The 27,982-nt window shown below is 46.6% G+C and overlaps 1 protein-coding gene across 2 annotated transcripts; it reads left to right on the forward strand.

Moving 5' to 3' along the window:
* LOC309541451 (ovocleidin-17-like) lies at positions 1–27,965 on the forward strand. Of its 2 annotated transcripts, XM_082239328.1 has the most exons (6): positions 1–363; positions 4,790–4,916; positions 19,867–19,946; positions 25,956–26,090; positions 26,396–26,507; positions 27,082–27,965. In XM_082239328.1, the coding sequence occupies exons 2-6, from the start codon at positions 4,796–4,798 to the stop codon at positions 27,162–27,164; spliced, it is 531 nt and encodes a 176-aa protein (XP_082095454.1). In that variant the 5' UTR covers positions 1–363; positions 4,790–4,795; the 3' UTR covers positions 27,165–27,965. The 2 variants fall into 2 exon arrangements, with proteins under 2 accessions (XP_082095454.1, XP_082095455.1); XM_082239329.1 differs by lacking the exon at positions 1–363 and having other exon boundaries at positions 4,742–4,916.
* Positions 27,966–27,982: the final 17 nt, after the last annotated feature.

Below are 27,982 nucleotides of genomic sequence, written 5' to 3' on the forward strand. Positions count from 1 at the left end.
GGTGGGCAGATCCAGGAGCACTCTTCCTACCTTCTTACTTTCTCCTTGCCTAGCATGACTCTCCTCCTCCTTGCTAATTTCCACTTCATAGAAGTTGGATATTTTTCAATCCACAGTGGCTTTCAAGTGAAAGAGATCTTTCTGTACTTTTTGTTCTGATGCAAAAGATCTTGGTGTATGTTTGCGTTGAACCATTAGGCTTCCCTTGTGCTGCCAAGTGTCTCTCACCACATGCCATTGCCTACCTATCAGACTATAAATGACACATAAAGACCAGCTTCCCACCCAGGCGTAGCTCAACTGGAACACTTGAATAAGAAAGAATCAGCAGCTCAGAGAGAGAGAGAGAAGCTGAAAAACCAGGTGAGTTATCTTAAAAAAAAAAAAAAATTATTGGTTTTCCACAATTTTTATAAACACAAGCATTACACAATAAAGGCAAACAAACACATAAACAAACATATATAATTTCGAATCCTTTTTTCTTAAACCTTACTTCACCAACTTCCCCATACCTCCCCTTTCTGCATCCCAATTTCCAAATTTGTTTCAGCAAATCCTGCCCCTTGGTATTATCAAATTTTCCCTTATTCCTTTCCTTTACTTAATCTTTTACAGCTGTAATCCCCTTTTTTAAAAAACCTCAACATTTTAGCATTCATTAATTTTACAGAGTTTCTTGAGGTAAATTTTAAATTTCTTCCAGTCTTCATCCGCCGTCTCTTTTCCCTGGTCACGGATTCTGCCGGTCATTTCAGCCAGTCCCATGTAGTCTATCACCTTCATCTGCCATTCCTCCAGGGTGGGTAGATCTTGTGTCTTCCAATACTTTGCAATGAGTATTCTTGCTGCTGTTGTGGCATACATGAAAAAAGTTCTGTCTTTCTTTAGCACCAATTGGCCGACAATGCCCAAGAGAAAGGCCTCTGGTTTCTTAGGGAAAGTACATTTAAGTACCTTTTTCATTTCATTATATATCATTTCCCAGAAAGCCTTAATCTTCGGGCACGTCCACCAAAGGTGATAAAAAGTACCTTCAGTTTCTTTACATTTCCAACACTTATTATCAGGCAAATGGTAGATTTTTTGCTAGCTTGACTGGGGTCATGTACCACCTGTAAATCATTTTCATAATATTCTCTCTTAAGGCATTACATGCCGTAAATTTTATACCGGTGGTCCACAACTGTTCCCAGTCAGCAAACATAATATTATGACCAATGTCTTGTGCCCACTTAATCATAGCTGATTTAACTGTTTCATCTTGTGTATTCCATTTCAGCAACAAGTTATACATTCTTGACAAATTTTTAGCATTGGGTTCTAACAGCTCTGTTTCTAGTTTTGATTTCTCCACCTGGAAGCCAATTTTCCTGTCCTGTTTATACACCTCCATTATTTGATAGTAGTGGAGCCAGTCTCGTAGTTTAAGCTTCAATCTCTCATAACTCTGTAATTTCAATCTATCTCCCTCTTGTTCCAAAATTTCCCAGTACTTTGGCCATTTGGCCTCCATGTTAAGTTTTTTCACGGCTTTAGCCTCCATTGGCGACAGCCACCTTGGGGTTTTATTTTCCAACAAATCTTTATATCTGATCCAAACATTATATAATGCTTTCCTAACAATGTGATTCTTAAAAGCTTTATGCGCTTTAACCTTGTCATACCATAGATATGCATGCCATCCAAATACATTATTGAAACCTTCCAAGTCCAAGATATCTGTATTCTCGAGGAGCAACCACTCTTTCATCCAGCAAAAAGCTGCTGATTCATAGCACAGTTTTAAGTCCGGCAGGGCAAATCCCCCTCTTTCCTTTGCGTCGGTAAAAATTTTAAACTTTATTCTGGGTTTTTTGCCCTGCCAGACAAATTTCGAAATGTCTTTCTGCCACCTCTTGAAACAGTCCATCTTGTCAAGAATTTGCAATGCTTGAAATAGAAATAACATTCTAGGCAATAAATTCATCTTAATAACTGCAATTCGGCCTAACAAGGAAAGCTTCAAATTTGACCATGTTTCTAGATCCTTTTTAACCTCTGTCCAGCATTTCTCATAATTGTCTTTAAACAAATTTACATTCTTAGATGTCATGTTAATCCCCAGATATTTCACCTCCTTAACCACTGTCAACCCTGTTTCATTCTAAAAACCAGGTGAGTTATCTCCCCCTTTCTGATCTCTTTGACTCTCCGTGCTGGCCTTTAAATGGCAGCTATATCTCCAAAGTCCTATGCGGCCTAGGACCCTTGTACCTATGGGACCGCCTCTCCTGGTATGCCCCGCGGAGGACCTTAAAGTCCACAAATAACAACAGTTTGGAAGTCCCAAGTCGCAAGGTGGTTAGATTGGTCTCAACTAGGGCCAGGGCCTTTTCAGTACTGGCCCCAACTTGGTAGAACACTCTGTCACAAGAGACTAGGGCCCTGCGGGACTTGACATCTTTCCACAGGGCCTGCAAGACAGAGCTGTTCCGCCTGGCCTTTGGTTTGGGCTCGGTCTGACCCTTATGTTTCCCTCCCCTTGTGGTTTTGATTTATGGGCTACTATTAAAAATGAGGCCGCCAACCTAGCAGTTCGAAAGCACATCAAAGTGCGACTTCCGGGGTTGACGCGATCTGGGAATGGCGGATTCCCTCCGAGCTCCGGAGGGAATCGGCTCAGCAGGGGACGGGTCTTGCCGTGCCGGCGACACGGGGACCCTTAAAACCGCAGGCGCGGTGCCTGCGGACTGAAGACTCGGCGGGTGCCTTAAGCGCCCCCCCTGATTCGCGAAGAGCCTTTTTAAAGGCTGCGGAGGGGATACGGGGGGTGGCGCGGCACTGAGAGTCCATCGCTACCTCCGCTGAGCGAAGCCGCGAGCCATGACCGGAGAGCGCTGACTTCCTTCCTTGAAATTCGGCTGAAAAAACAACCCGTGAGTAATTTGGACTTGGCTTTTAAGAAATTTATCCACTGAATTTGAGACGATCGGGGGATGTGCTAAAAGGAAGTCCGCACCCCCTACCTTGCAGACGATCTAGAGCAACGAAAAAAGAACTAAGCTGGAGTGCCTACCCTGTAAAGGGTGAGTTTTAAAAAAGACAGTGACTTCCAAGATTTGGAAATTTTGAGCAGGAGAGAGGAGTGTTGGATGTTTTATGCTCTGTTGTAAACAACCCCCCCTCCCGGGCCCGGGAGCGTCCTGCTTTGGAGCTGGTTTAAGAAGTGCAGAGTTTGACAGCTGTCAAAGCTGTCAAACGGACTGTTAATAGTGGAAAATTGCTACCTAAGTTACCTCTGGATTAAAAAGAGTTACAATTGATCTAAAATTGTTGGAAATAAAGAAACAATAACAAGACAGAGGACTGTTGGGGAAAAGAATACTAAGTAACCAGATTCCCTCTAGAGGGAATTCTGTGGAACTACAATGGCTGTGGATGGAAAGATACTGGGAGAAATCGAAAGGATGTTTTATTTGGTTGGAATCTTACAAGAGCAGACTACGGCTATGAGTGAACAATTGATGACCTTGACTTCTGAAACAAGTAGTCCTGCTGAATGTAACGAGGACCTCAATGAGAAAGAATCCACAGCTGAACCAGAAATGATAATAAAAGAAGAGGAGAAGACAAAACAAGAAAGAGAAGAAGTGATGTGGGAAAATACTGAGCAGAAGCTGACGCCTGTGGAATACAAACAAGGAGATTATTGGAGTAAATCTACTATAAATCCACGAAAGATGCAGAAGACGAAAGTGGAGGCCCTGGGAGTCTATGAAATTAAGGAATTTAAAATAAAGAAATATAATCGGGGCCTCCACATAGACTCTGACTTTGATTACCTTCAAGATTCATGCCTTGTGGAAACTCTTCAGCAGCTGTTTGCAAATATGGGAAGAGACTTTGGATTGATGGTGAAAGAACTCTTTCGAGATGTGACGACTGGCATAAAGGATTACCAACAAGACCGGCGGAGAGGGACTGAAAGAGACTGGAGGGCCTCGGACGTGAGGAACCCGGGCTAATAACTGTTATTTTGGACATGCTTTGGGAAGGGACGCAAACCGGGGATGGGAGGGAGGGAAAAATTAAGTTCTAACAACACTCATGATTATGGGATTTGGTTAAAAAGATCATTATTCAAGACAAAATGGGAAATCGATGGAAGGGAATTGAGGTCCAACTTAGAAAAAATTAATTTTGTTTGCTTTTATAAAAGGACTAATATTAAGACAGGGAAATGCCAATTTGCTGACATAAATTTGGAAATGGGGATGCAAGAGAGGGGGTAGGGGGAAGTCAATGACCAGGGTTAGGAAATAACATTTTCGGGAAAGTATATATGTTTGTTGTTGTTTTCTTTTTTTTTCCTTTGTTTATGTGTTTACTTGTTTTTTGTGTTTTTGTTTTTGTCTATATAAAATGTGAAAACCCAATAAAAAATTTTTTTTTAAAAAAAAAACGAAAGCACATCAAAGTGCAAGTAGATAAGCAGGTACCGCTCCGGTGGGAAGGTAAACGACATTTCCTTGCACTCACTCCTCTGGTTCACCAGAAGTGGCTTTGTCATGCTGGCCGCATGTACACCGGCTCCCTCAGCCAGTAAAGAGAGATGAGCGCCGCAACCCCAGAGTCAGCCAGGACTGGACCTAACAGTCAGGGGTCCCTTTACCTTCACCTTTACTTTATTCTATCTGGGTGAGATAATGAGTGTTTTTTCTGTTAGAAAGCGAATGCCTCGCCTCCTGACCGATGGATAGAGGAAACTCAGCCTAGCAATTGTGTGTTTTGTGTTTTCTGTCTCCAGAAACAGATGCAGCCTTCCTCTGACCCCAGGCTCAGCCTCCTTTGCACCTGCCTTGTTCTGATATGGCAGCTCTCCTTTGGCTTCGCAATGAAAATAAAAGAAGCAGAAAACCCCTACGGTCCCAATGGTAAGGTATCATTTCATCTTGGAGGTGGTTGATGTCTCCTTAGAGAAAGAGAAGCTTCTGGCAGCATTGGAAAGCCAAGTGTAGATCCATTGGCTGTTTGGTTCAAAATGACAGAATCCTGTTCTGTATACAGCACGCAGCTTCAATAGCACTTAGATTGTACCAGTTTTAATGTCTCCCAGGGCACTTCAACCTTCAGGCCCCCTGACTTTAACCTTCAGGCCCCTGAATGGGATGGACCTATGAAATCTGTTAAACTGTTTGTGCCTGTATCCTCTTCCCTGCACACAGACGTTCCAGTTGGATACTGGTCTGTCCACCATCTTCATCTGTCAGCTGAGCTACCACCAAGAGAGGGGGGCTTTTCTGTGGTGGCCCCACCCCCAGTATAGTTGCAGTGAACAGCTACACTTTTCAGAAGGCCTTAAAGTGCCAAAGAGCCTTCCCGTGTGTCAGGGAACTGACATCAGAGGCACGGGAGAAGGAGAGGGTCTCTGATTCTGCAGGAGAAGGTCCCAGCGCTAGGGGGAGACTCAGCTGGGAAGAAGGGGAAGGGAATAAGTGTAACACCAGGGATCCAGGAGAGCAACGGGACAGGGAGGTGCAGGGGCTCCAGGACTCTTCATTGGAAGTTAGTGAGGAGAGCCCAGGCACTCCGCTGCCCACGCCCACCCTGCGCAGGAGACTCCCGCGCAGTGAGAGGCGGAGACGATTGGGCGTCAAACAACTCTTGGCAGCGCTTTAAGAAACGCCCACAGACAGATTCTACGAGTGACTAAGGGCAGCCACGCTGAGATAGGCTGTGCAGTCCGGAGGGTTTAACCAGGCAATCTAATGCTCAAATGGAGCAGGATTACGCACGAGTAACTCCCAACCACTACAGCAATCTGTCTGTACCTGAAAGTTGCTCGTGCGCAACAAGCAGAAGGGGGCATCATAAGTAAGACCGGAGAAGTCGGAGACACGAAAGGGGCGGCTGGAGGCCAATCACTGGAGGAGAGAAACCGCGATTTGGAAGAGCACATAGCCATCCTGACGGTGAGGCTGGACGAACGATGGTCTCTGGATGCTCAGGCGAAACCCACCCCCATAGCGAGGAAGGTACTGGGACTGGTGCATAAGTTTGGGGGAAAGCCTCAAGAGTATGGGGCGTTTAGAACAGAAATAGAATATGCCTTGAAGCTGCAGCAAAACGATTTTGAAAATGACGCAGCGAAAGTTGCTTATATTGTGGGGCACTTGCAGGACGGGGCTAGAGAGTGGATTCGACTGCTTATGGCGATGCAGAATGACGCCATGGAGGATCTACCGAAATTCTTCCAGGCGATGGACGCAATGTTCAGTAGCGATGTGCAGCAGAGTGTTACAAAACGGGAACTGCTGAGCTGTAAGCAGGGAGAAGGGTCAGTTAGAGACTATTGGTCACGTTTTGCAATGATCGTTCACCGCCTGGGGTGGAAGCTGGACTCGGAACCCATACAAATGCTATTTGAGAAGGGGTTGTCACCAACGGTCAAAGATGAGCTTTCGCACACACCCCGCCCACAGTCTATGGATCAGCTGACCAAAGCAGTCCTTGCGATTGGCGTAAGACAGGAAGCGCGGGCTCAAGAGAGGCGGGAAGGGAGAGAGCAGCGTTGTCATGACTACCGCATTCAAGAATACCTAGGCAGCCTTCCCCGCCGGTGGAGCCAATGGAAATAAGCGGTGCGCGCGCCCAGGAGGTTTCAAACTCCAGCGAGAGTCGCAAAAAGGAGGGAAAGGATGTAAAAACAACCAAGAAATGTTTCCTTTGCCAACAGCCAGGACATTTTGCCAGAGTCTGCCCACAAAGAAAGGCCTGGCAAGGGATGGTGGGGGCCGTGGGGGGCGAGGAGGAGGAACCCCAAACCCCGGAGCAGGGAAACGGAAACGCTTGGCTGCCAATCAGCGGGCACAGCAGCCGAGCCAACAACCAATGAATGTGCCCAAACCAGATTCTCCAAGAGCCGCAATTGCCATTGAGGTGGTGCTTGAACTCCCAAATGGGCACCCAGTGAAGGTTCAGGGTACGCTGGACTCAGGAAGCTCTTGCAACTTTTTTAGCAGGGACTTTGCTTTAGAGCATCAGCTTCACCTGCTACCTTTGGACGCACCTCTGCAAGTCACCACCATTGATGGGAGGGAACTGATTGGGGGGGAAGTTACCCACCAGACCCCACCGATGAGAATGAGAGTGTCTAGGCACTCGGAGACAATCGCCTTCCACGTTGCCCCATTAGCGGGTCCCCCAATAATATTAGGGATGAGCTGGCTAGCGCAACATGATCCGGTGGTGGCGTGGCATCAGAGGACCATCAGCTTTGGGTCTGACTACTGCCTGCAGCACTGCTTAGGCGGGGAAATGCCAAGGATGAGCGTAGCCAGAGTGGCAAGCACTGCACTGGAGGGTAAAGGGAAGGTGCCACCACAATATGCTGATCTGAAGGAGGTTTTTAGTGAAAAGGAGGCAGATAGACTGCCACCCCACAGGCCGTTCGATTGCCAGATCAATTTGCTCCCTGAGGCGCAGCTGCCTGTGGGTAAGCTGTATGCCATGTCAGACAGGGAGATGAAGGAGTTACGGGACTTTATCGACAAGAACCTAAAGAGAGGGTTTATAAGAGAGTCAAAGGCAGTGGGGGGTAGTCCAGTATTTTTTGTGGACAAAAAGGACACTGATAAACCGAGGCTTGTGGTGGACTTCAGGGCGGTAAATTTGGTGTCAGAACCTGTGACTTTCCCTATGCCCAGAATTGACGACATTCTGACGAGAGTGAGGAAGGGAAAGATTTTCACCAAGCTAGACCTTAGGGGGGGTTTACAACTTAATCCGAATGAGAGAGGGAGATGAATGGAAGACCACCATGTTCACACCCCTGGGGGCCTTTGAATATCTCGTTATGCCTTTCGGATTACAGTCAGGCTCCGCCTGTTTTCAAGCGTTCATGCACCACGTGTTGGGGTCTCTGCTTTACAAGAACTGTGTAGCATTCCTGGACGACGTCTTGATATATTCAGAAAATGAGGAGCAACATGTGAGAGATGTCAGGGAAGTGCTACAACGATTGCAGAAGCACCAGTTGTGGGTCAAGCTAGAGAAATGTCAGTTTCATGCCCGAGAGGTGGAGTTCCTGGGGTACAAGTTATCTGACAAAGGCTTAGCCATGGACCCAAGCAAGGCGCAAGCAGTATTGGAGTGGAAAACCCCAAAGACACGAAAGGATGTGCAGAGGTTCCTAGGTTTTGGCAATTTCTACAGGAAGTTCATCAAGAACTTTGCACACTTGACAGCCCCAATCACGGACTGTCTCAGTAGTAAAAAGAAGTTTGTGTGGACAGAGGAAGCCCAGCAATCCTTTGAAAGATTGAAAAAGGCGTTCGCGTCGGAAGAACAATTACTACATGTGGATTTGGAGAAACCACTGCGGTTGGAGACTGACGCGTCAGACATAGGGGCGGTTCTGTTGCAGCCAGGACTGAACAAGCAAGAATGGAAACTGTGTGCCTTTTTCTCGAGGAAGCTGAGCAAGTCGGAACAAAACTACACCGTGTACGACAGAGAACTGCTAGCAATTTACGCCGCCTTTCGTCAGTGGTGCCATTTGCTGATAGGGGCGCAGCGCAAGATCCAGGTCTGTACAGATCACAAGAACTTGGAATATTGGCGGACAGCATGGGTGCTCAACCAGAGACAGATTCGCTCGGCGCAGGAGTTTTCCAAGTTTTCCTTCGAAATCCAGTATGTGCCAGGCGAGCAAAACGTGAGAGCAGACGCTCTCTCGCGGAAACCAGAGTACTTCGAAGGAGAGGGGCTGCCGGAGACCCGACACGTCATACCTGAGGACCGATGGGTGTGGGGGGAACTCTAGTGGGCACGAGAGAACTAGCAGGACTCACTAGGGACGATGAATTCACACGAACAAAAATCAGGGAACTCCAAGATGGGAGGGGAGCACCAGAGGGGTTCAAAGAGAAGGAAGGGGTTTTGTACTACAGGGGGGCAATGTACGTACCGGGGGAGGCTCTAAGAAGAAGGGTACTCAAACAACTTCATGACACCCCCACAGCAGGGCACTTTGGGCAACACAAAACCATGATGCTGGTGACCCGACAATTTTGGTGGCCACGGGTGAGGGAAGATGTACGCTGTCAGGGGTTCAGAGACAGAGGCACAGGTGAGGGAGGAGACGGAGAGCGACGAGGAAGAATCCCAGGACAGTGAGGAAGAGGATGACAACGACTTGAGATCTTCCATGAGTCTCTCAAGTGAATCGGAGGATTCTCAGGAGGGGGCGCCCCTAGTCAGGACAAGGGGGGTCACAGGGGGGACCTGCCAGGAGCAGGGAAGCAGCAGGGAAACCCCGAGCGGTAGTGGGAGATCGGGGCCGGCTTCCCAGCAGGAACGAAGGGAAGAGAGGGGGGTTCCCAGTGTGACACACGGAGCGGAGCAGGAAAGAGACAGGGGAAGGAGATCTGGGGAGAACGTCCTGCCGGAAGAGGCGGAGAGTAGTACAGGGAGTAGTGTAAGTGTCAAAAGGAAGGTCAGGGGTAGCGAGCGCGCGCCAAGTTCAAATGTGGAGGCGCGCGGAAATGGAGAAAGCCCGGAAGAGGAGCCCAGCCCCAAAGCACAAAGGAGGGGGGAACAGGCATCTCAGGAATCCGCTTCAGGAGAGAGCAGGAGGGAAGGAACCCAGGGGGGGCAGAAAGACCCTGCGGAAAAGGAAAGACAGGAAGAGGTGGTCTAGCACAAGCCTCTTAAGTTGGTGCAGGGGCGGGACCGATTCAGAGGGGACTTCAAATGTCTGACGTTAGAGACTCGGGGCTGCGCGCCTCGGTTGTGGAACCAATAATGAACTGCAATAAACATCCTTGTATATAAGAGGAGCTTGGCGTTGGTCTTTTGTGAGCTGAGACCTGAGGCAGCCGCTGACATACGCGAATATGTAAGAGGGTGTGACTGCTGCCAGAGGGCCAAAGGGGAACGCACGGTACCAGCGGGTTTGCTGGAACCCTTACCCACACCAAACAAACCCTGGGAGGTGGTGTCAATTGATTTCATGACGGATCTGCCCAAATCGAGGGGAAAAACAGCAGTGATGGTAGTAGTCGACTTGCTAACCAAAATGTGCCATTTTATCGCCTGCTCACATGCGGTGACGGCGGAAGAAACGGCATGGTTGTTTGTAGAACACATTTTCAGGCTACATGGCGCCCCCTTGAGGGTTCTCTCAGACCGCGGAAAACAATTTACTTCCCGGTTCTGGAGGAAGCTCATGAGCCTACTGCAAGTCGAGGTCAGCTTCTCGACAGCGAGACACCCAGAAACCAATGGGCAAGCGGAAAGGGCAAACAGCGTACTCCAACAATACTTACGCTGCTACGTTAGCGAGAGGCAGAATGATTGGGTAGAGAAACTAGCGTTAGCAGAATTTGCGTACAATAACGCTGAACATGTGTCCACAGGAATGAGTCCATTTTTGGCCAATTATGGGTGTCATCCCAGGGCATTCCCGGGTAATGAGGAACAGAGCTGGAGTGTGCCCGCAGCTGAACAGTTTGTGGAAGAAATGGAAACGTTACATCAACAGCTCAAGATGAACCTAGAAAGGGCCAAGGCCAATTACAAGAAACAAGCAGATAAACACCGAAGGGAAGGGGAAACCATAAGGGTGGGGGATCGCGTGTGGCTGTCCACTCAAGGGTTACCCTTTAAGGGAGGGTGCAAGAAGTTGCAGCCCAGTCGACTGGGGCCGTTTGAAGTCATACAACAGATAAACCCCGTGGCGTTCAAGCTCAGGTTGCCCAACAACATGAAAATACATCCCGTGTTCCACAGGTCCTTGCTCTCACCACACAGAGAGGGGCGGGAATTCGAGGGGCGGGAGGTAGAAGTCATGCCACAACCACCGGTAGAAGAAAGGGAACACCAAAGTTCAGCCACAGAGATAGTTGATTCAAGGTGGCGGGGTCGGCAAGTGGAGTACTTGGTGGCGTGGGAAGGAGAGCCCTGGTCGGAAATAACGTAGGTGCCAGCAGAGGCAATTGGCGACGAGCATATGGTGGAAGTGTTCCACCGATGGTTCCCAGATAAGCCCCAGCCCTTAGAGAGATTCTGGGAGGAACAATTCGGTACCACGGAGGAAGAGAGTTTCGAAGGGTTTTCAGAATCCGAAGAAGAATCGGATTGGGAGGGTCATTCCATGGGTGGGAACCTTAGCAGGTGGGAAGAGGTTTTTGCACTCACCGATGAGGAGGACAGCTCATTCCGGGGTTTCCTTGGCTCGCCGACCAGAGAAGAGGCTACAATAGAGCCCACAGGTCGGAGGGGGAGTGAAGGGGGCCCTGGGAGGGAGGTGAATGTCTCCCAGGGCACTTCAATCTTCAGGCCCCCTGACTTTAACCTTTAGGCCCCTGAATGGGATGGACCTATGAAATCTGTTAAACTGTTTGTGCCTGTATCCTCTTCCCTGCACACAGACGTTCCAGTTGGATACTGGTCTGTCCACCATCTTCATCTGTCAGTTGAGCTACCACCAAGAGAGGGAGTCTTTTCTGTGGTGGCCCCACCCCCAGTATAGTTGCAGTGAACAGCTACACTTTTCAGAAGGCCTTAAAGTGCCAAAGAGCCTTCCCGTGTGTCAGGGAACTGACATCAGAGGCACGGGAGAAGAAAAGGGTCTCTGATTCTGCAGGAGAAGGTCCCAGCGCTAGGGGGAGACTCAGCTGGGAAGAAGGGGAAGGGAATAAGTGTAACACCAGGGATCCAGGAGAGCAACGGGACAGGGAGGTGCAGGGGCTCCAGGACTCTTCGTTGGAAGTTAGTGAGGAGAGCCCAGGCACCCCGCTGCCCACGCCCACCCTGCGCAGGAGACTCCCGCGCAGTGAGAGGCGGAGACGATTGGGCGTCAAACAGCTCTTATGTTGGCAGCGCTTTAAGAAACGCCCACAGACAGATTCTACGAGTGACTAAGGGCAGCCACGCTGAGATGGGCTGTGCAGTCCGGAGGGTTTAACCCGGCAATCTAATGCTCAAACGGAGCAGGATTACGCACGAGTAACTCCCAACCACTACACCGTGAATCATTATTTCCCCCTTTTTTTGGAACAGCCTTTTGCTATTAGAATTTCAACTTTTTTTGCTGTGAATCATTCTTGGTTTAGTAGTATTTATTTCCTAGTGGTTTTTATTATTGGTTGAAATAAGATTATCTATTGCTGTTAGTCTCCTTAGCTTCCCTTGACTGGAAAATTGGCAGGTAAATAATTTAAAACAATACAATGAAAATATTATATGTCATATTGGAAACCAAGAAAGTGGTGAACTCCGTGACCTGGGACGTCTTTGAGGCCGTTCAATTTCCCTTTGACTTTTATGGCACCGTATTTATTTATTTTTTATAAAATTTTTATTGGTTTTTCAAATTTTATAAAGACATAACACACACATAAAAGACAAAGACAAGAACACGTAAAATTTCAAAAATCTTACTTTCTTAACCTTGATCATTGACTTCCCCCCACCCCCCTTCATGCATCCCAATTCCCACAATTTTGTCAGCAAGTTACTATTTTCTCTTGAGAGTTTGCAGGGCATCAGTTGAAGAAGGAGCAAAAAGGGTTTTCTTGTGTGTGTGTGTTTCTTTGTGGCTCATTAGCTGTTTTCCCTGTGTAAAGGTCAGAGGGGGCAGGGTTTCTGTTGAGGCAGGGGATTAGCTGTGGGAGGAGCTTAGCAGAGTTTGCAGGGCATCAGTTGAAGAAGGAGCAAAAAGGGTTTTCTTGTGTGTGTGTGTGTGTGTGTGTGTTTCTTTGTGGCTCATTAGCTGTTTTCCCTGTGTAAAGGTCAGAGGGGGCAGGGTTTCTGTTGAGGCAGGGGATTAGCTGTGGGAGGAGCTTATCAGAGTTTGCAGGGCATCAGTTGAAGAAGGAGCAAAAAGGGTTTTCTTGTGTGTGTGTGTGTTTCTTTGTGGCTCATTAGCTGTTTTCCCTTTGTAAAGGTCAGAGGGGGCAGGGTTTCTGTTGAGGCAGGGGATTAGCTGTGGGAGGAGCTTATCAGAGTTTGCAGGGCATCAGTTGAAGAAGGAGCAAAAAGGGTTTTCTTGTGTGTGTGTGTTTCTTTGTGGCTCATTAGCTGTTTTCCCTGTGTAAAGGTCAGAGGGGGCAGGGTTTCTGTTGAGGCAGGGGATTAGCTGTGGGAGGAGCTTATCAGAGTTTGCAGGGCAGCGGCGCGCGCAGTTAGATCCATCTTTTAGGTTTAGGGGAGCTAGTCTCAAACGTTTGTTGGGGGAGTTCTAGGTGTTTTTTTGTGTGGGGGAAGTTATTTGTCCTGTCTTCAAGCTTTTTATGATGGAGGACCTCTGTAGCCAACCCCAACGACACGATCTCAGGATGGAAGGGGAGGGAACAGCTGCAGTCGCCTGCGATTCCTGCGCAATGTTTGCCATCTTGCCAAAGGTTGCAGGCAGCTTTACCTGCAGCAATTGCATGTTGATTGCCCTCTTAAAAGACAAAGTCCAGCAACTGGAGGAACGTGTAGCTACGCTCCAAAGAATTAGAGAGCTGGAGCTCTTCTTGGAAGCAACAGAGCACACCGTCTCCACCAAGGAGGAGACAGGGGACTCCCCTGAGAAGGAGTCTAGTTCACCAACACAGGAGCCAGATATATGGAGAAACGTGACTCAAAGAAGTAGGAGGCCCAGGGTTCACTCTGATTGCTTAGAAATACACAATCGCTTTGAGGTCCTCTTCCCTAGCATGGAAGACGAAGAGCAGACTCCATTTGAGATTCTCTCCCTCATTACAGTCGATCAGGTATATGAAGACGAGCAGCAAAGTCAGTCCTCAGGGAATGTGCAGGCGACCTTGGAACGGACAGCTCACGGAAGAACCCCGACCAAACCCAAGAGGAGGCGTGTAGTGGTGATAGGGGATTCCCTACTGAGGGGAACAGAAGCAGTGATCTGTGGGCCTGACAAGATGTCTCAGGAAGTGTGCTGTCTCCCCGGGGCTAAGATCCAAGACGTAACTGAACGACTGCAAGGAATCATAAAACCCACTGACAAATACCCCTTCCTCTTGGTTCATGTGGGAACCAATGACACTGCAAGCAATAGCCTCCAGAAGATCAAAAGAGACTACGAGGCTCTCGGCAGGAAATTGAAGCAACTAAATGCACAAATTGTCATCTCATCTGTCCTCCCAGTTGAACGACGTGGCCCAGGGAGAGAGGGGAAAATAGTGGAAGTGAACAGCTGGCTTCGCAAATGGTGTAAACAGGAACGGTTTGGATTCTTAGATCACGGACTGCAGTTTCTTGAAGATGGACTTCTGGCAAGTGATGGGCTGCACCTCACAACGGTTGGGAGAAATGTTTTTGCCAAAAATCTCAGAAACCTCATCAGGAGGGCTTTAAACTGACTAATGTGGGGGAGGGAGACAGTGCTCCTGAAGGTAGGAGTCTATCAATTAATGAAGATGATCATCCAAATGTCATAGACCAAATGGAGCAAACAGCACGTGGACCTAGTGGTGGGAGGAAAAAATCCTTAAATAAGAGACACGGGGGAATGATTAATGGACTTCAATGTCTGTACACTAATGCACAAAGCATGGGAAATAAACAAGATGAGCTTGAGCTCTTGGTACAGCAAACTAAATATGACATAATAGGCATCACTGAAACCTGGTGGGATAAGTCCCACGATTGGAATGTAATAATGGGGGGGATACAATCTATTTCAGAGAAACAGACCAGACAAGAAAGGAGGAGGAGTGGCGTTATATGTCAGGGATGTGTATACCTGTGAAGAGATCCAAGATTTAGATCCTCAAAGCCAAAGTGAGAGCATTTGGGTCAAAATTAAGGGAGAGAAGAATAACAGAGACCTCATTGTGGGAGTTTACTATAGATCCCCAAGCCAAACGGAGGACATAGATGATGCCTTCCTGGAACAGATGGCCAAGCATGCAAAAGGAAGGGAGATAGTAGTAATGGGGGACTTCAATTACCCGGATATTTGTTGGACGTCAAACTCAGCCAAGAGCATAAGGTCAAACAGATTCCTCACTGGCCTTGCAGACAACTTCATTGTCCAGAAAGTGGGAGAAGCAACAAGAGGAACAGCCATTTTAGATCTGGTCCTAACCAATGTTGATGACCTGGTTAGTGGGGTAGAAGTGGAAGGATCATTAGGCGCGAGTGATCATGCTCTTCTGAAGTTTACTATACAGCGGAAAGGAGCAGCCAAGCATACTAGGACTCAATTTCTTGACTTTAAGAAAGCCGACTTCATAAAACTTAGGGAAGTGCTGGGTGAGATCCCATGGACAACAATACTAAAAGGAAAGGGAGTTCATGATGGCTGGGAGTTTGTTAAGAGGGAGATACTAAAAACACAACATCAGGCAATACCAATGAGACGGAAACATGGAAGGTGCCTAAAGAAGCCAGGGTGGCTATCTAAAGAACTTTTAACTGAATTAAGATTAAAAAAGGATGTGTACAAAAAATGGAAAAGGGGGGAAACCACCAAAGAGGAATTCAAACAAATAGCCAGCACGTGTAGACACAAAGTCAGAAAAGCTAAAGCACAGAATGAACTCAGGCTTGCTAGAGAGGTTAAAAGCAACAAAAAAGGCTTTTATGGGTATGTTCATAGCAAAAGGAAGAACAAAGAAACAATGGGATCACTCAGAGGAGAAGATGGTGAAATGCAAACAGGGGGCACAGAAAGGGCTGAACTCCTCAATGCCTTCTTTGCCTCAGTCTTCTCCGATAAAGAAAACAATGCCCGACCTGAAGAATTTGGAGCAAATGATTCAGCAAAGGAAACACAGCCCAGAATAACTAAGGAGATAGTACAAGAATATTTGGCTAGTTTAGATGTATTCAAGTCTCCAGGGCCAGATGAACTGCATCCAAGAGTATTAAAAGAACTGGCAGATGTGATCTCAGAACCACTGGCAGTCATCTTTGAGAATTCCTGGAGAACAGGCGAAGTCCCGGCAGACTGGAGGAGGGCAAATGTTGTCCCTATTTTCAAAAAGGGGAAAAGAGAGGACCCAAATAATTACCGCCCAGTCAGTCTGACATCAATAGCAGGGAAGATTCTGGAGCAGATCATTAAGCAAACAGTCTGTGAGCACCTAGAAAGGAATGCTGTGATCACCAATAGTCAGCATGGATTTCTGAAAAAAAAGTCATGTCGGACTAACCTGATCTCGTTTTTTGACAGAATTACAAGCCTGGTAGATGAAGGGAACGCAGTAGATGTAGCCTACCTTGATTTCAGCAAGGCATTTGACAAGGTGCCCCATGATATTCTTGTAAAGAAGCTGGTAAAATGCGGTCTTGACTATGCTACCACTCAGTGGATTTGTAACTGGCTGACTGACCGAACCCAAAGGGTGCTCATCAATGGTTCCTCTTCATCCTGGAGAAGAGTGACTAGTGGGGTGCCACAGGGTTCTGTCTTGGGCCCGGTCTTATTCAACATCTTTATCAACGACTTGGATGATGGACTCCAGGGCATCCTGATCAAATTTGCAGATGACACCAAACTGGGAGGGGTGGCTAACACCCCAGAGGACAGGATCACACTTCAAAACGACCTTGACAGATTAGAGAACTGGGCAAAAATAAACAAGATGAATTTTAACAGGGAGAAATGTAAAGTATTGCACTTGGGCAAAAAAAATGAGTGGCACAAATACAAGATGGGTGACACCTGGCTTGAGAGCAGTACATGTGAAAAGGATCTAGGAGTCTTGGTTGACCACAAACTTGACATGAGCCAACAGTGTGATGCGGCAGCTAAAAAAGCCAATGCAATTCTGGGCTGCATCAATAGGAGTATAGCATCTAGATCAAGGGAAGTAATAGTGCCACTGTATTCTGCTCTGGTCAGACCACACCTGGAGTACTGTGTCCAGTTCTGGGCACCACAATTCAAGAAGGACACTGACAAACTGGAACGTGTCCAGAGGAGGGCAACCAAAATGGTCAAAGGCCTGGAAATGATGCCTTATGAGGAACGGCTAAGGGAGCTGGGCATGTTTAGCCTGGAGAAGCGGAGCTTAAGGGGTGATATGATAGCCATGTTCAAATATATAAAAGGATGTCACATAGAGGAGGGAGAAAGGTTGTTTTCTGCTGCTCCGGAGAAGCGGACACGGAGCAATGGATCCAAACTACAAGAAAGAAGATTCCACCTAAACATTAGGAAGAACTTCCTGACAGTAAGAGCTGTTCGACAGTGGAATTTGCTGCCAAGGAGTGTGGTGGAGTCTCCTTCTTTGGAGGTCTTTAAGCAGAGGCTTGACAACCATATGTCAGGAGTGCTCTGATGGTGTTTCCTGCTTGGCAGGGGGTTGGACTCGATGGCCCTTGTGGTCTCTTCCAACTCTATGATTCTATGATTCTATGATTCTATGATTCTCTCCTTGCCATGTTAATATTACATCTTTTATAAAAAAATTAAGTTCTTTCCTAAGTTGGACTCAAAATCTCTTCCATCCATTTCCCATTTTTTATAAAACATGAATCATAGTGACTAAACCCAAAAGTCATAAGTGTTTTTGAAATTCTGTTTCCCCCCCTCCCATCCCCAGTTTCCGTCCCTTCCCAAATATATGTCCAAAATAACAGTTCTTAGCCTGGATTCCTCACGTCCGAGGCCTTCAAATCTCTTTCAGTCCCTCTCCGCCGGTTTTGTTGGTGATCCTTCATGTTGGTCTTCGGATCTCGAAGGAGTTCTATCCCAATCAAGCCAGGTTTTCTTCCCACCAAAGCACTTAGAACCAACTGCTGCAAAATTTCCACCAATCCTTCATATTCAGAGTCAGAATAAGAATGAAAATAAGAGTAAAAATGAAAATGGAGGCCCCAGTCATATTTCTTCTTTCTTTTAAATTCTTGAATTCCAAGTATTCCAGGGGCTTTCTCCTTCATCTTTCGGATCTTTTGCAGATTTGTAATCCACATAATCCAAGGGTCTTCTTGTTTATAAACCATTTGTATAGGCTTCTGATTTGTGCTTTCCATCTGTACTTTCTCCTTTGCTTCTTTAGTCTCGTTTCCTTCTTGCGTTATCTCTTTCCGTTCAGCTGCAGATTTTTTCTCACTCAAATCCTCCATACTTTCAGCAGAGCTGCTTATTCCAGAAGTCAAGGTCATGAGTTGTTTATTCATAGCAAGACTCTGCTCTTGTAAAATTCCCACAAGGTAAAACATTTTTTTCTATTTCAGCTAGTAAGTTTCCATCCACAGCCATTGTAATGTCTCAGAATTCCCCCTAGGGGGAATCTAGTTACTTAGTAATCTTTTCCCAACAATCCTTTACCTCGTTATTTATTTCTTTGTTTCCAAACACTTTAGTTAAATTATATCACATTTAGTCCAGAGAGATCTTAAGTATCAAACTTTTTCGCTTTAAATCACCCGTTTGACAGCTTTTGACAGCTGTCAAACTCCTTTCCTCTTCAGCAAGCTCAAAGACAGGACGCTCCCGGGCCCGGGAGGGGGGGTTGCATACGGCAAAAGAAAAACTTCTAAAAAACCACTCTTACACTCCAGCTCCACACTTCTTTTATCCAATCGTGAAAGTTAATGTCTTTTTAACTCACCCCAAAAGGGTAGGCTCTCCAACTTAGTTTTTCCTGCTATTGCTTTAAATCGTCTGCAGGAGGGGGGGTGCGGACTTCCCTTTGACACATCCCCCGGTCGTACCAAATTCGCGGATAAGTATTTTAAAGTCCAGATTCCGATCTACTCACGGGTTGCTTCTTTTTTGGGTCCGAATTTAAGGAAAAAAGTCAGCGCTCTTCAGCCATGGCACACGGCTTCGCTCCGCTGGGATAGCGGTCTACTCCCAGCACCACGCCACTCTCCGTACCCTCTCCGCAGCCTTTAAAAAGGCTCTTCATGGGTCGGGGGGTGCTTAAGGTGCCCACCGAGTCACCAGGTCCGCAGGCATCCGTGCCTGCGGTTTTTAAGGGTCTCCGCGTCGCCGTCGCGGCAAGACCCGTCCCCAGCGGAGCCGATTCCCTCTGGAGCTCGGAGGGAATCCGCCATTAGCTGTTCGCACCAACCCGGAAGTATGGCACCGTATTTTGAGGTCTATAAGATGAGCTTTATTGACCCAAAAATGAAGTTCAAAATTTAGGCTCGTCTTATACACGGGTAGTGCTGAGGGGGGAATCCCGAAAATCGCTCACCCGCCGGAACACAGCACACAACCACTCACATCGTAGCTGCCTGATCGCTGCCATTAGCCCTCCCGCTTGCCGCTGTGGCATCCAATAGACAGCTGCCCTTGTCACAGCAAGCGGGAGCATGATTGGTGGCCACTGGCGGCAATCAAGGAGCTGATAAGTGGTTTCCACTCACATTGCAGAAACCACCTGCCAGCGGCCACCAATCACCCTCCCGCTTCCTGCGACAAGGGCAGCTGTCTATTGGCTGCCGCAGTGGCAAGCAGGAGGGCTAATGGCGGCGATCAGGCAGCTGCGATGCGAGCGGTTGTGTGCTCCGTTCCAGTGCGCAAGCGATTTTCAGGATTCCCCCTGCTCACAACAATCAGGTGGCCAATGCCGAAAATTGATCACCTGCCGGAAGGAAATGTGAGCCTGAGTTTTTAAGCGGCGATTGGCCACTTGATTGTGGGAGAGAGATGGCAAAAATCGCTCATTCATCGGAACGAAGTGCAAGCCCGAGATTGTAAGCGGCAATTGTAAGTGATGCGAGGGGTTGTGTCCTGCGTTCTGGTGGGTGAGAGATTTTTTGCATTCCCCCCAAATAATCCTCCCCAAAAGCTCAATCCCCCCTTTTTTCTCAATTTTGAGCCCCCCAAAATACAGGTATTTTATTTCCACTGTTTCCTGTGCTGACATGACCATGTTGAATGCTAATGTTCTCCTTTTCTGCTACCTCAAGGCTGCCTCCGGGGCTGGACCAGATTAAAGGGAAGCTGCTATCGAATCTTTTCCGACCATTTGAGATGGAATGAGGCAATGGTAAGAGGGGGCTCTAGGTGCTTTGGGTGGGTCCAGAAAGAACAAGGGCACAAAACACAAGATATTCTTGAGAGTCTCTGCAGAAGACCTGTTATGAATCTCAATCCCATGGCCATCTTTTGCATCTCAAGAGCTAATGAGATGTCATTTAGGCATCTGAAGTGAGGCCTTGGGCAACCAGCTCAGTTCATCAGTTTATCGTTCTTCGCAGATTCAGATGAGGCTGAGGAAGCTCAGGACCATTGCCTGGAGCCACTAGGGGGCTGGATGAAGGCCACTGAAACTCAATCCTGGAAAGGTTCTGTGGGATAGTGATTGGATAGATACGCTCTTCATAGGCTGGAAGTAGGCAGGCCTTCTTTAAGATGGCTTGAGATGGTGGGCTCATCATCCCAGAAAAGACCCATTGGCACCAAAGGTTGGAGTACTTACTCAGGTTTGATGAAGGCTCCAACATGTTCTGCTTTGAAGTGAGCCCCCAGGGACAGGTAGGTTCATAAATGATGCCCATTTGTTGGGAATAGCATGAAGAACCCAAAGTACGTTAGAGAGAGTCAGAACAGCTTATGCAATAAGGGATGAGGCAAGCAAGATCCACAACAGCCACTGAACACACATTTGAAGAACATGGCATTCCCCCAAGAGTCCAGGGAGCTGTAGGTTGCTGTCCGCAAGGCTACAGTTCCCATGGTCCTTGGGTATAAGCTACATGTTTATTAAAGGTGCTTGAAATGTGTGGTGTGGGAGTCATTGAAGCCCACCAGGAAAATAACAGCCGTGTGAGCACCCTGACATTTGATGCACCAGGTAGTTGGCTTGCTCAGCTCTTACCTCAAGGCTGCCCTGTCTAAATAAATAGGAATGATGTTCCACTTCCGGAGGCGGCGCGAAGCAAGCAATGGCGGTCCTCTTTGCGCTGCGAAGAGGGGCTCCGCAGAAAAGGGTCGTTCGCTGCGGCAAAGCGACGACCCATTAAGAAAAACTACGAGCAGAGTGAGCTCGTGGCCGTGGGATCCGGCGGGCACCTAGAGCGACCCCCAAAACGAAGAAGGGACCCCGTAAGGGGCTCCGGAAGCGCGGAGGGGAAGCGGTGCTGTGGATTCATCGCTCTTTCTGCGGGAGTGAAGCCGCGCGGCTGTTGCGGATGAGCGCCGACCTTTCTTCCTTTTACATTGGATTACAAACCAACTACTCGTGAGTAAGATTTACTCAAAATTGGATTACAAATTTACGAATTTGGCTGAAAGCGGGAGGCGAGAAAAAGGAAGTCCGTCTCCCGAGGATGCTAGTGATCAAAAGCAAAGATTTGACAAGCTGGAAGCAGTGCGGAGAGATTTTAAAGTGAGACATCATACGTTCGGAAAAGTCGGAAACTGAAGCAGGCAAGTTACCTTTATTTCCTTGCTATTTTCTGTACCTTATCTGGGGACTTTCTCCTCTGCCGGACTTTTTTAAATTTTAAAGACTTTAAAACCCCCAGTCTCGGACTTGCAGTGGGACAAAAGGCTACTTTGCGGATACACTTACAAATTTGAAATGGACACTTAGAGGCATTACTGTTGGATACAATTAAACAACTGTACTTTTGCACCTTTTAAGAAGCTTATGGCAACATTGTGAGAGCTCTGCTAGAGGGAAAAGGTCTTTTCCAAGGATCAGCGTTAATTTACTTAACTTAAGGAACTTTAATGGCGTCTGAAACTTTGTTTCTTCTTCCCTGAATTGCAACTTACTCCCTCTAGTGGAACTTGGGACTTACAATTTCCTGAGAACTAACTTTGCTTTGTCTTTCTGTGGTTGGATTGTTTACGCCTGTGCCTGCCTTTCTCATGAAACTTTTGACAGCCTGACCTTGAATCCAAAGACAGGTGTGGAATGAGCGATAAAGTAAAAACAAGAGCTGCGTCGAAGGCAGGGAAAGGCAAACTGACACAAACAACCCTGTTTTCTCAGGGACGCAGATCTTCAGTCCCTGCTGTTTTACAGACTGCACCCTCGCCAACAACACCAGCTGAAGAAGCTGAACAACCAATAGGTGAGGATATGGCATCTGGAGGATCTAACACTCTTTTAGAGGAAATGTTACAACAATTCGCAATTTTGAACAAAAAAGTGGATGATCAAACTGCAAAAATTGACATAGCCACATCTTCAATTACCAAACTTTCGGAACAGGTGGCTAAGCATTCACAGGATATTGGAAACTTAAACGACGTAACATCTGAAAATCGAAAATTGGCGGAGGCTGCGATTGGGAAAGCAGAGGCCGCAGCCAAAGGAGTGGAGGAATTGAAAGGAGAGGTAAGACCGCTCCACAAACATATCACAGACCAGCAGGCCTACCTGTCTTTGGTGGAACTGCGAAACAGGGAAAATAACCTGAGATTACGCTCTATCCCAGAGATTGAGAAAGAGGATTTGACCGGCTTTCTAACGGCAGAATTTTCCAAATTCTGGGGTATAAATCAAGACACAGATTTCAAAATAACGACTGCATTTAGATTGGGAAGAGTCGCTGGGAAGGACAGGCCTAGAGACTGTTTGATTATTTTAAGGACTAAACAGGAGAGAGACAAGCTACTTGATTTACACTTCAATAAAGCACTTGTGATCCAGGATAGAAGAGCACAAATTTACAAAGATATTCCCAAACAATTACTGGATCTAAGAGCCAACTACACTGACCTAACTGGACTTCTGAGAGGTAACGGAATACCTTACAGGTGGGAGTTTCCACAAGGCGTTCTATTTAAATACAAAGGAAAGAAGATAAAAATCAAAACGAAAGAGGATTGCCAGAAGTTCCTACACGATCACGGAGAAGACCTACAGAAAGGAGTAGCTATTTGGCCACCACCAGAGTCAGGGAAAGAGTTACCACCTTCGGACTCGGACAAAAAAGAAGACACCCCACAAGACTAACAACAGATTGATACAAGATGTCTCTGCAGCTGTATAGTTGGAACATTAATGGCGCGAATTCCCCAGAAAAACGCAAACGGATCTTCCATATCCTAAAGAAAGAGAACTTGGACATAATTTGTTTGCAAGAAACCCATGTGACAAGGGCTCACAGGAAGGTGTTAACAAATAAAAGATTAGGCCAAGAATTTATCTCATCAGATAGAGTCAAGAAGAGAGGCGTGGTGATTTACGCCAAAGAGACTCTTTCACCGAAATTTTTGTTTAAAGATGAACAAGGAAGAATCCTGGCTATTGAGATTTCGACCCAAGGAGAGAAAATTTTGATATTAGGAATTTATGCACCAAACGAGGGGAAATCAGAATTTTATAAGAAGCTGCATGAGACATTATTGGACTATCTGGACTATTCGAACATCATTATGATGGGAGACATGAATGGGGTTGTCTCTACCTTTATGGATAAGTCACAGAACCAGAATTTGACTAAAGATGGAAGACTACCAAAAACTTTCTTTGAACTAACTGACAATATGGATTTAATTGACTCATGGAGGACGAGAAACCCCCTCGGTAAAGAAGGAACTTTCTTTTCTGAGGCCCACCTGTCATGGACAAGGATCGACCAAATTTGGACAACTAGAGGGCTGGCACCTAAGACCACAAAAATAGAAATCTGCCCAAAGACTTGCTCCGACCATAACGCTTTGAAAATGGAAATGAGATTTACTACTGCCGACTCCTTCAGATGGAAAATGAATGACAACCTGCTAAGAGATCAAGAGATTGTAAAGAAGGCCCAAAAAGCTTTAAAGGATTATTTTGAAATCAACTTGAACACCTCGGTGGAAAAAAGAATAATCTGGGACGCGAGCAAAGCTGTTATGAGAGGGTTTCTGATACAACAGAATACGATTAAGAAAAAACTCTGGAATGGTAAAAAGGACAAGATATTGGAGAAGATAAGGGACGGCGAGAAAAAATTAAGATTAAACCCAAAATCCAAAGAGACCTTAAGAGAAATTAAATTCCACCAGTCACAATATGCGCAACTGATCAACCAAGAAGTGGAATGGAGAATTAAACAAATGAAACAAAGATCATTTGAATCGGCGAATAAATGTGGGAAACTGCTAGCTTGGCAGTTGAAAAAGAGACAAAAATTAAACTATGTTACCAATCTAGAAGTTGAAGGAAAGAACATCCAGAAACCGGGAGAAATTAGAAAGTGTTTCCAGAAATATTTTAAAAAATTGTATACACAAGGACCCGAGGATGTAACCGAGATAGAACAATTCTTGAAAGAAAATGGTCTTCCAGAAATATCTCAAGAGAAGAGATCAACCTTGAATTGTAAAATAACACAACAGGAAATCGAGGATGCCATTCAGAATATGCAGCTGGGCAAATCTCCAGGACCTGATGGACTTACCTCCAAGTATTATAGGACGCTAAAAGACTATTTGATACAACCACTAGAGGAGGTTTGTAACCAGATTATGGGGGGAGGGAAGGCACCAGATACGTGGAAAGAAGCATTCATCACATTGATACCCAAAGTGGAAACTGAAAAAACTCAACTTAAGAACTACCGTCCCATCTCACTCCTAAATGTGGATTACAAAATATTTGCGGATATTTTGGCCAACAGATTTAAAAAAGTATTAAATGAGATAATCCATAAAGACCAGGCCGGCTTTCTCCCAGGTAGACATTTGTTTGACAATACCAGGAACATTATTGATATCTTGGAACTTTTACAAACAAATATTAACACCAAAGCAGTATTGATCTTTATAGATGCGGAGAAGGCCTTTGACAACATTTCCTGGAAATTTATGAAGAAAAATTTGGAAGGGATGGGAGTGGGAAGGGGGTTTGAGAATGGAATAGAAGCAATCTATTCAGAACAAAAAGCTAAGTTGATAGTGAACAATGTGGTGACAGAGAGTCATTGAATGTGGTGTGGGAGTCATTGAAGCCCACCAGGAAAATAACAGCCGTGTGAGCACCCTGACATTTGATGCACCAGGTAGTTGGCTTGCTCAGCTCTTACCTCAAGGCTGTCCTGTCTAAATAAATAGGAATGATGTTCCTGCTATGGTAGGGCACATCCCTGGCATTTTCCTACCATGTCCTGATTAGCCAAGCTCATCCGAATAGAATGGGTATTTTGCCAGGTACTGTTCCTCCTTCCGGGAGGGAATATATTAACAGATCAACACAGCTACCTGCGCTTTTTCATTCTTTCAAGGCAAGGCTTTCAGTTCTCCTTGGGGACAGGTTGGCTGTTGTGTCCAGCTTTTGCACAAACATAAAATGACCACTACGTCACCGGACATTGCCCAAGCATGCTGCATGATGGATCTGGCAGCCTTAAAAGTGCACATGCAATTCATTAGATGGGCATGATGGGGGGAAATTTGGCTTTGAAGCACATCTTAATGAGCGCAACTCGATTTGGCATGTCCTGAAATAACACACATCAAAACAGAGGCATTATTTGAAATTTCGTTCGTTTTGAACAAACATACATATACTTCACACGACATGCAGTGTACGTGAGTAAGAAAAGCACGTTAGGAGGCATGCACGCACAGACACCACAGAATTTTGAGGGGCCCCGGGCACATCCTTGAAGATTTGTGGGGCTCTTGGCCCCCTGCCCACCAGTTGGTGCCACTGTATTAGAGGAAATTGTGGGTAAAATGTATTCTTGAAAATAACACCCAAAGCTGCAGTATATGAGGTGAAATTGCAAACAAATGTTTATATACTGGGGCAATGTCCACTCAAATACTGCTCAGTTCTCCCGAGAACTTTTCTTTTTATAAACAAAATCACAAACTGAAAGTGGAGAATCTAATTAAAAATCAGTCAATGAAGAAACTGAGCGAGACACAAATGGGGATATTGCACCGTGCTGGATCTCAGTTGGCCCAACAAAGCTTGCATTTCAATCAGTCACATGTCCAGAGCTGGATTTCCACGTATTGCGACTGCACTATTCAACGTTGAGCCTGACTTTGAGGAGAATTCAAAGGTAAGTGTAGTTGCATAAAACTCATTCTTTTTTCCACTTCTCAGAGAGTCTGCCGTATATTTGACCCGACTTCTGAGCTTGCCTCTATTCATGATATGAAAGAACTGCGTAGGGTGTCTGACATGCTTCTAATTCCAAAGGTACTACGTGTCTGGATTGGATTGTCAGTCAATGATAAGGTGAGTCTCCAAGGCCTTCTCCTCCTCCTCCGTCAGTACTGTTGGAGCTGATAGTAAATGAATTCAGTGGGAAGATTCTTCTATGGGGCTTCCCCAGCTGATGAAATGCTACGAGAAGGTTCTCTGGTCTCAACATACTGGAGGCCAATACAGTCATGGTGGGCTCCTGGCTGATGTCCTGCAACTCAAATAATGTTGTCTGTGGTTCTTTTGGGTGGAATCATCAAGGAGTGTGCTGTGTCTTGGAAGTGTCACCTTGTGATCTGTTCTTTCTAAAGAACATCCCACCTCTCTTGTCCCTACAGTATGGAAATTGGGAGTGGACAGATGGCTCTGTTCCCGAGTTCCTACCGTGGACTAAGGGAGAACCTATGAGAAGTGGCATCAACTCATGTGCCTACTTGTTTCGTGCAGACGGTAAGGAGTCCGCTCTCAGGGCTGGTACTTTGGACCTGCCATGCTCAAAGCAATGTGGGTTGCAGTATTTTCTTGATTTCTACTGCGGGTGTGCGATGTGCTCCTTGCCTGCTCTTAGGCCAAGAGTGAAGGACTTCCTTTAGAGTCCTTTCATCTGTTTGGTAGAGATATTCCCAAGCTGCCTTACAAGAATCTAGCCTTCCCAAGCATAGCTGTCAACTTTTCCCTTTTCTTGCGAGGAATCCTATTCGGAATAAGGGAATTTCCGCTAAAAAAGGGAAACCCTGACAGCTATGTTCCCAAGGTGGCTCAGACTGACAGGGAACACCATCCTAATCCACTTTTGCTTTCCACTCAACGTCCTCCCCACAGATGCCACCACCCGCCTTGGCCAATTTAGTATTGGATAGGTGGCTGGGTTTCTTCTGAATGGGAGAAGAAGAAAGGACATTCTTTGCAGGCACCATGGGGTGTGGGGGTGCATGTGTTTTGAGGGTGTGGGGGTCTCAGCAGCAGCATGCCAAGAAACCCCTGATGTCACTCTGCCTAAGCTCATTTCTCTTTTTCTTTCCAGTTTTTTTGAGATTTAGAGCTGAGGATTGCCGATATGAAGAATCCTATATTTGTGAACATGAGCCAGCATCTGCATCCTCCTGACCTGTTCGCTCTCCCTGGCTGACCCCATCAAATCTCAGAAGCTTCCATCCAACGCTGTCTTTCTACCTGCGCCTTTTTCAGAATATGAAAACGTCAGAGGTGCCCTTCTGCCCCATTCCATTGGCCCATCTATTCCAACGTCCTGCTCTCACAGTATCCTGCAATAGATCTAATTGAATCCTGCACGTAGCAGAGCCCCCTTCTCTGGGAGCCCAGGATGAAGAAACCTGGGGTTCACCAACGTCAGGAGGACAACAGCCTCCCCTTCCCTAATAGATGCCTCAGCCCATTGTGAATTTAAACACATGCCCCTGAAACAAGAACCAATTACTTCCCTTCGTTACTTCCTGCCCCTGCCAACTCACTGGTCTCCAATATCCTGATTCAGATTGCATTTAGGACATTCAACTGGTCTCTTTTACTGTGCAAAGAAGCAATGCCCTTTTATGGCAGTGTCTTCTAGAGTCCTGGGAAGGGTGAAGCCTTAATGAAAGCTATCCCTCTGCAGAGGAAAAATGACTGTTTGCAGGTGCGGCTTGATTCCAAACCACACCTGCAAAAAGACACAGTGGGACTTGCAACCAGCCCCCTTGCAGCTGTGCTCTCAGCGCAAACCAGCTGCTTTTTGCTGAAAGGGTGTCTCCAAAGGGGCTTCAGTCCAGCACTAATTAGATGAGAGAAAGACACCCCCCCCCCGGCAGCAGTAGGACGTTCCCAATGGGGTTTGCTCTTAGCACCGATCAGTGGTGAAGAGGAGGGCCTCTGTGATGCACTTTCCAATCTGTAAGAGAAATCTACGGGGGAAATATGTAATGCAA

This window comes from Podarcis vaucheri, assembly GCF_965113315.1.
Source record: "Podarcis vaucheri genome assembly, chromosome: 10".
Taxonomy (NCBI): Eukaryota; Metazoa; Chordata; class Lepidosauria; order Squamata; family Lacertidae; genus Podarcis; species Podarcis vaucheri.

Coding starts and splice junctions, on each gene's coding strand:
- LOC309541451 (XM_082239328.1), top strand. CDS start 4,796: ATGCAGCCTTCCTCTGACCCCAGGCTCAGCCTCCTTTGCACCTGCCTT. Junction 4,917..19,866: donor AAACCCCTACGGTCCCAATG/GTAAGGTATCAT, acceptor TGCTACCTCAAG/GCTGCCTCCGGGGCTGGACC. Junction 26,508..27,081: donor CTACTTGTTTCGTGCAGACG/GTAAGGAGTCCG, acceptor TTTTCTTTCCAG/TTTTTTTGAGATTTAGAGCT.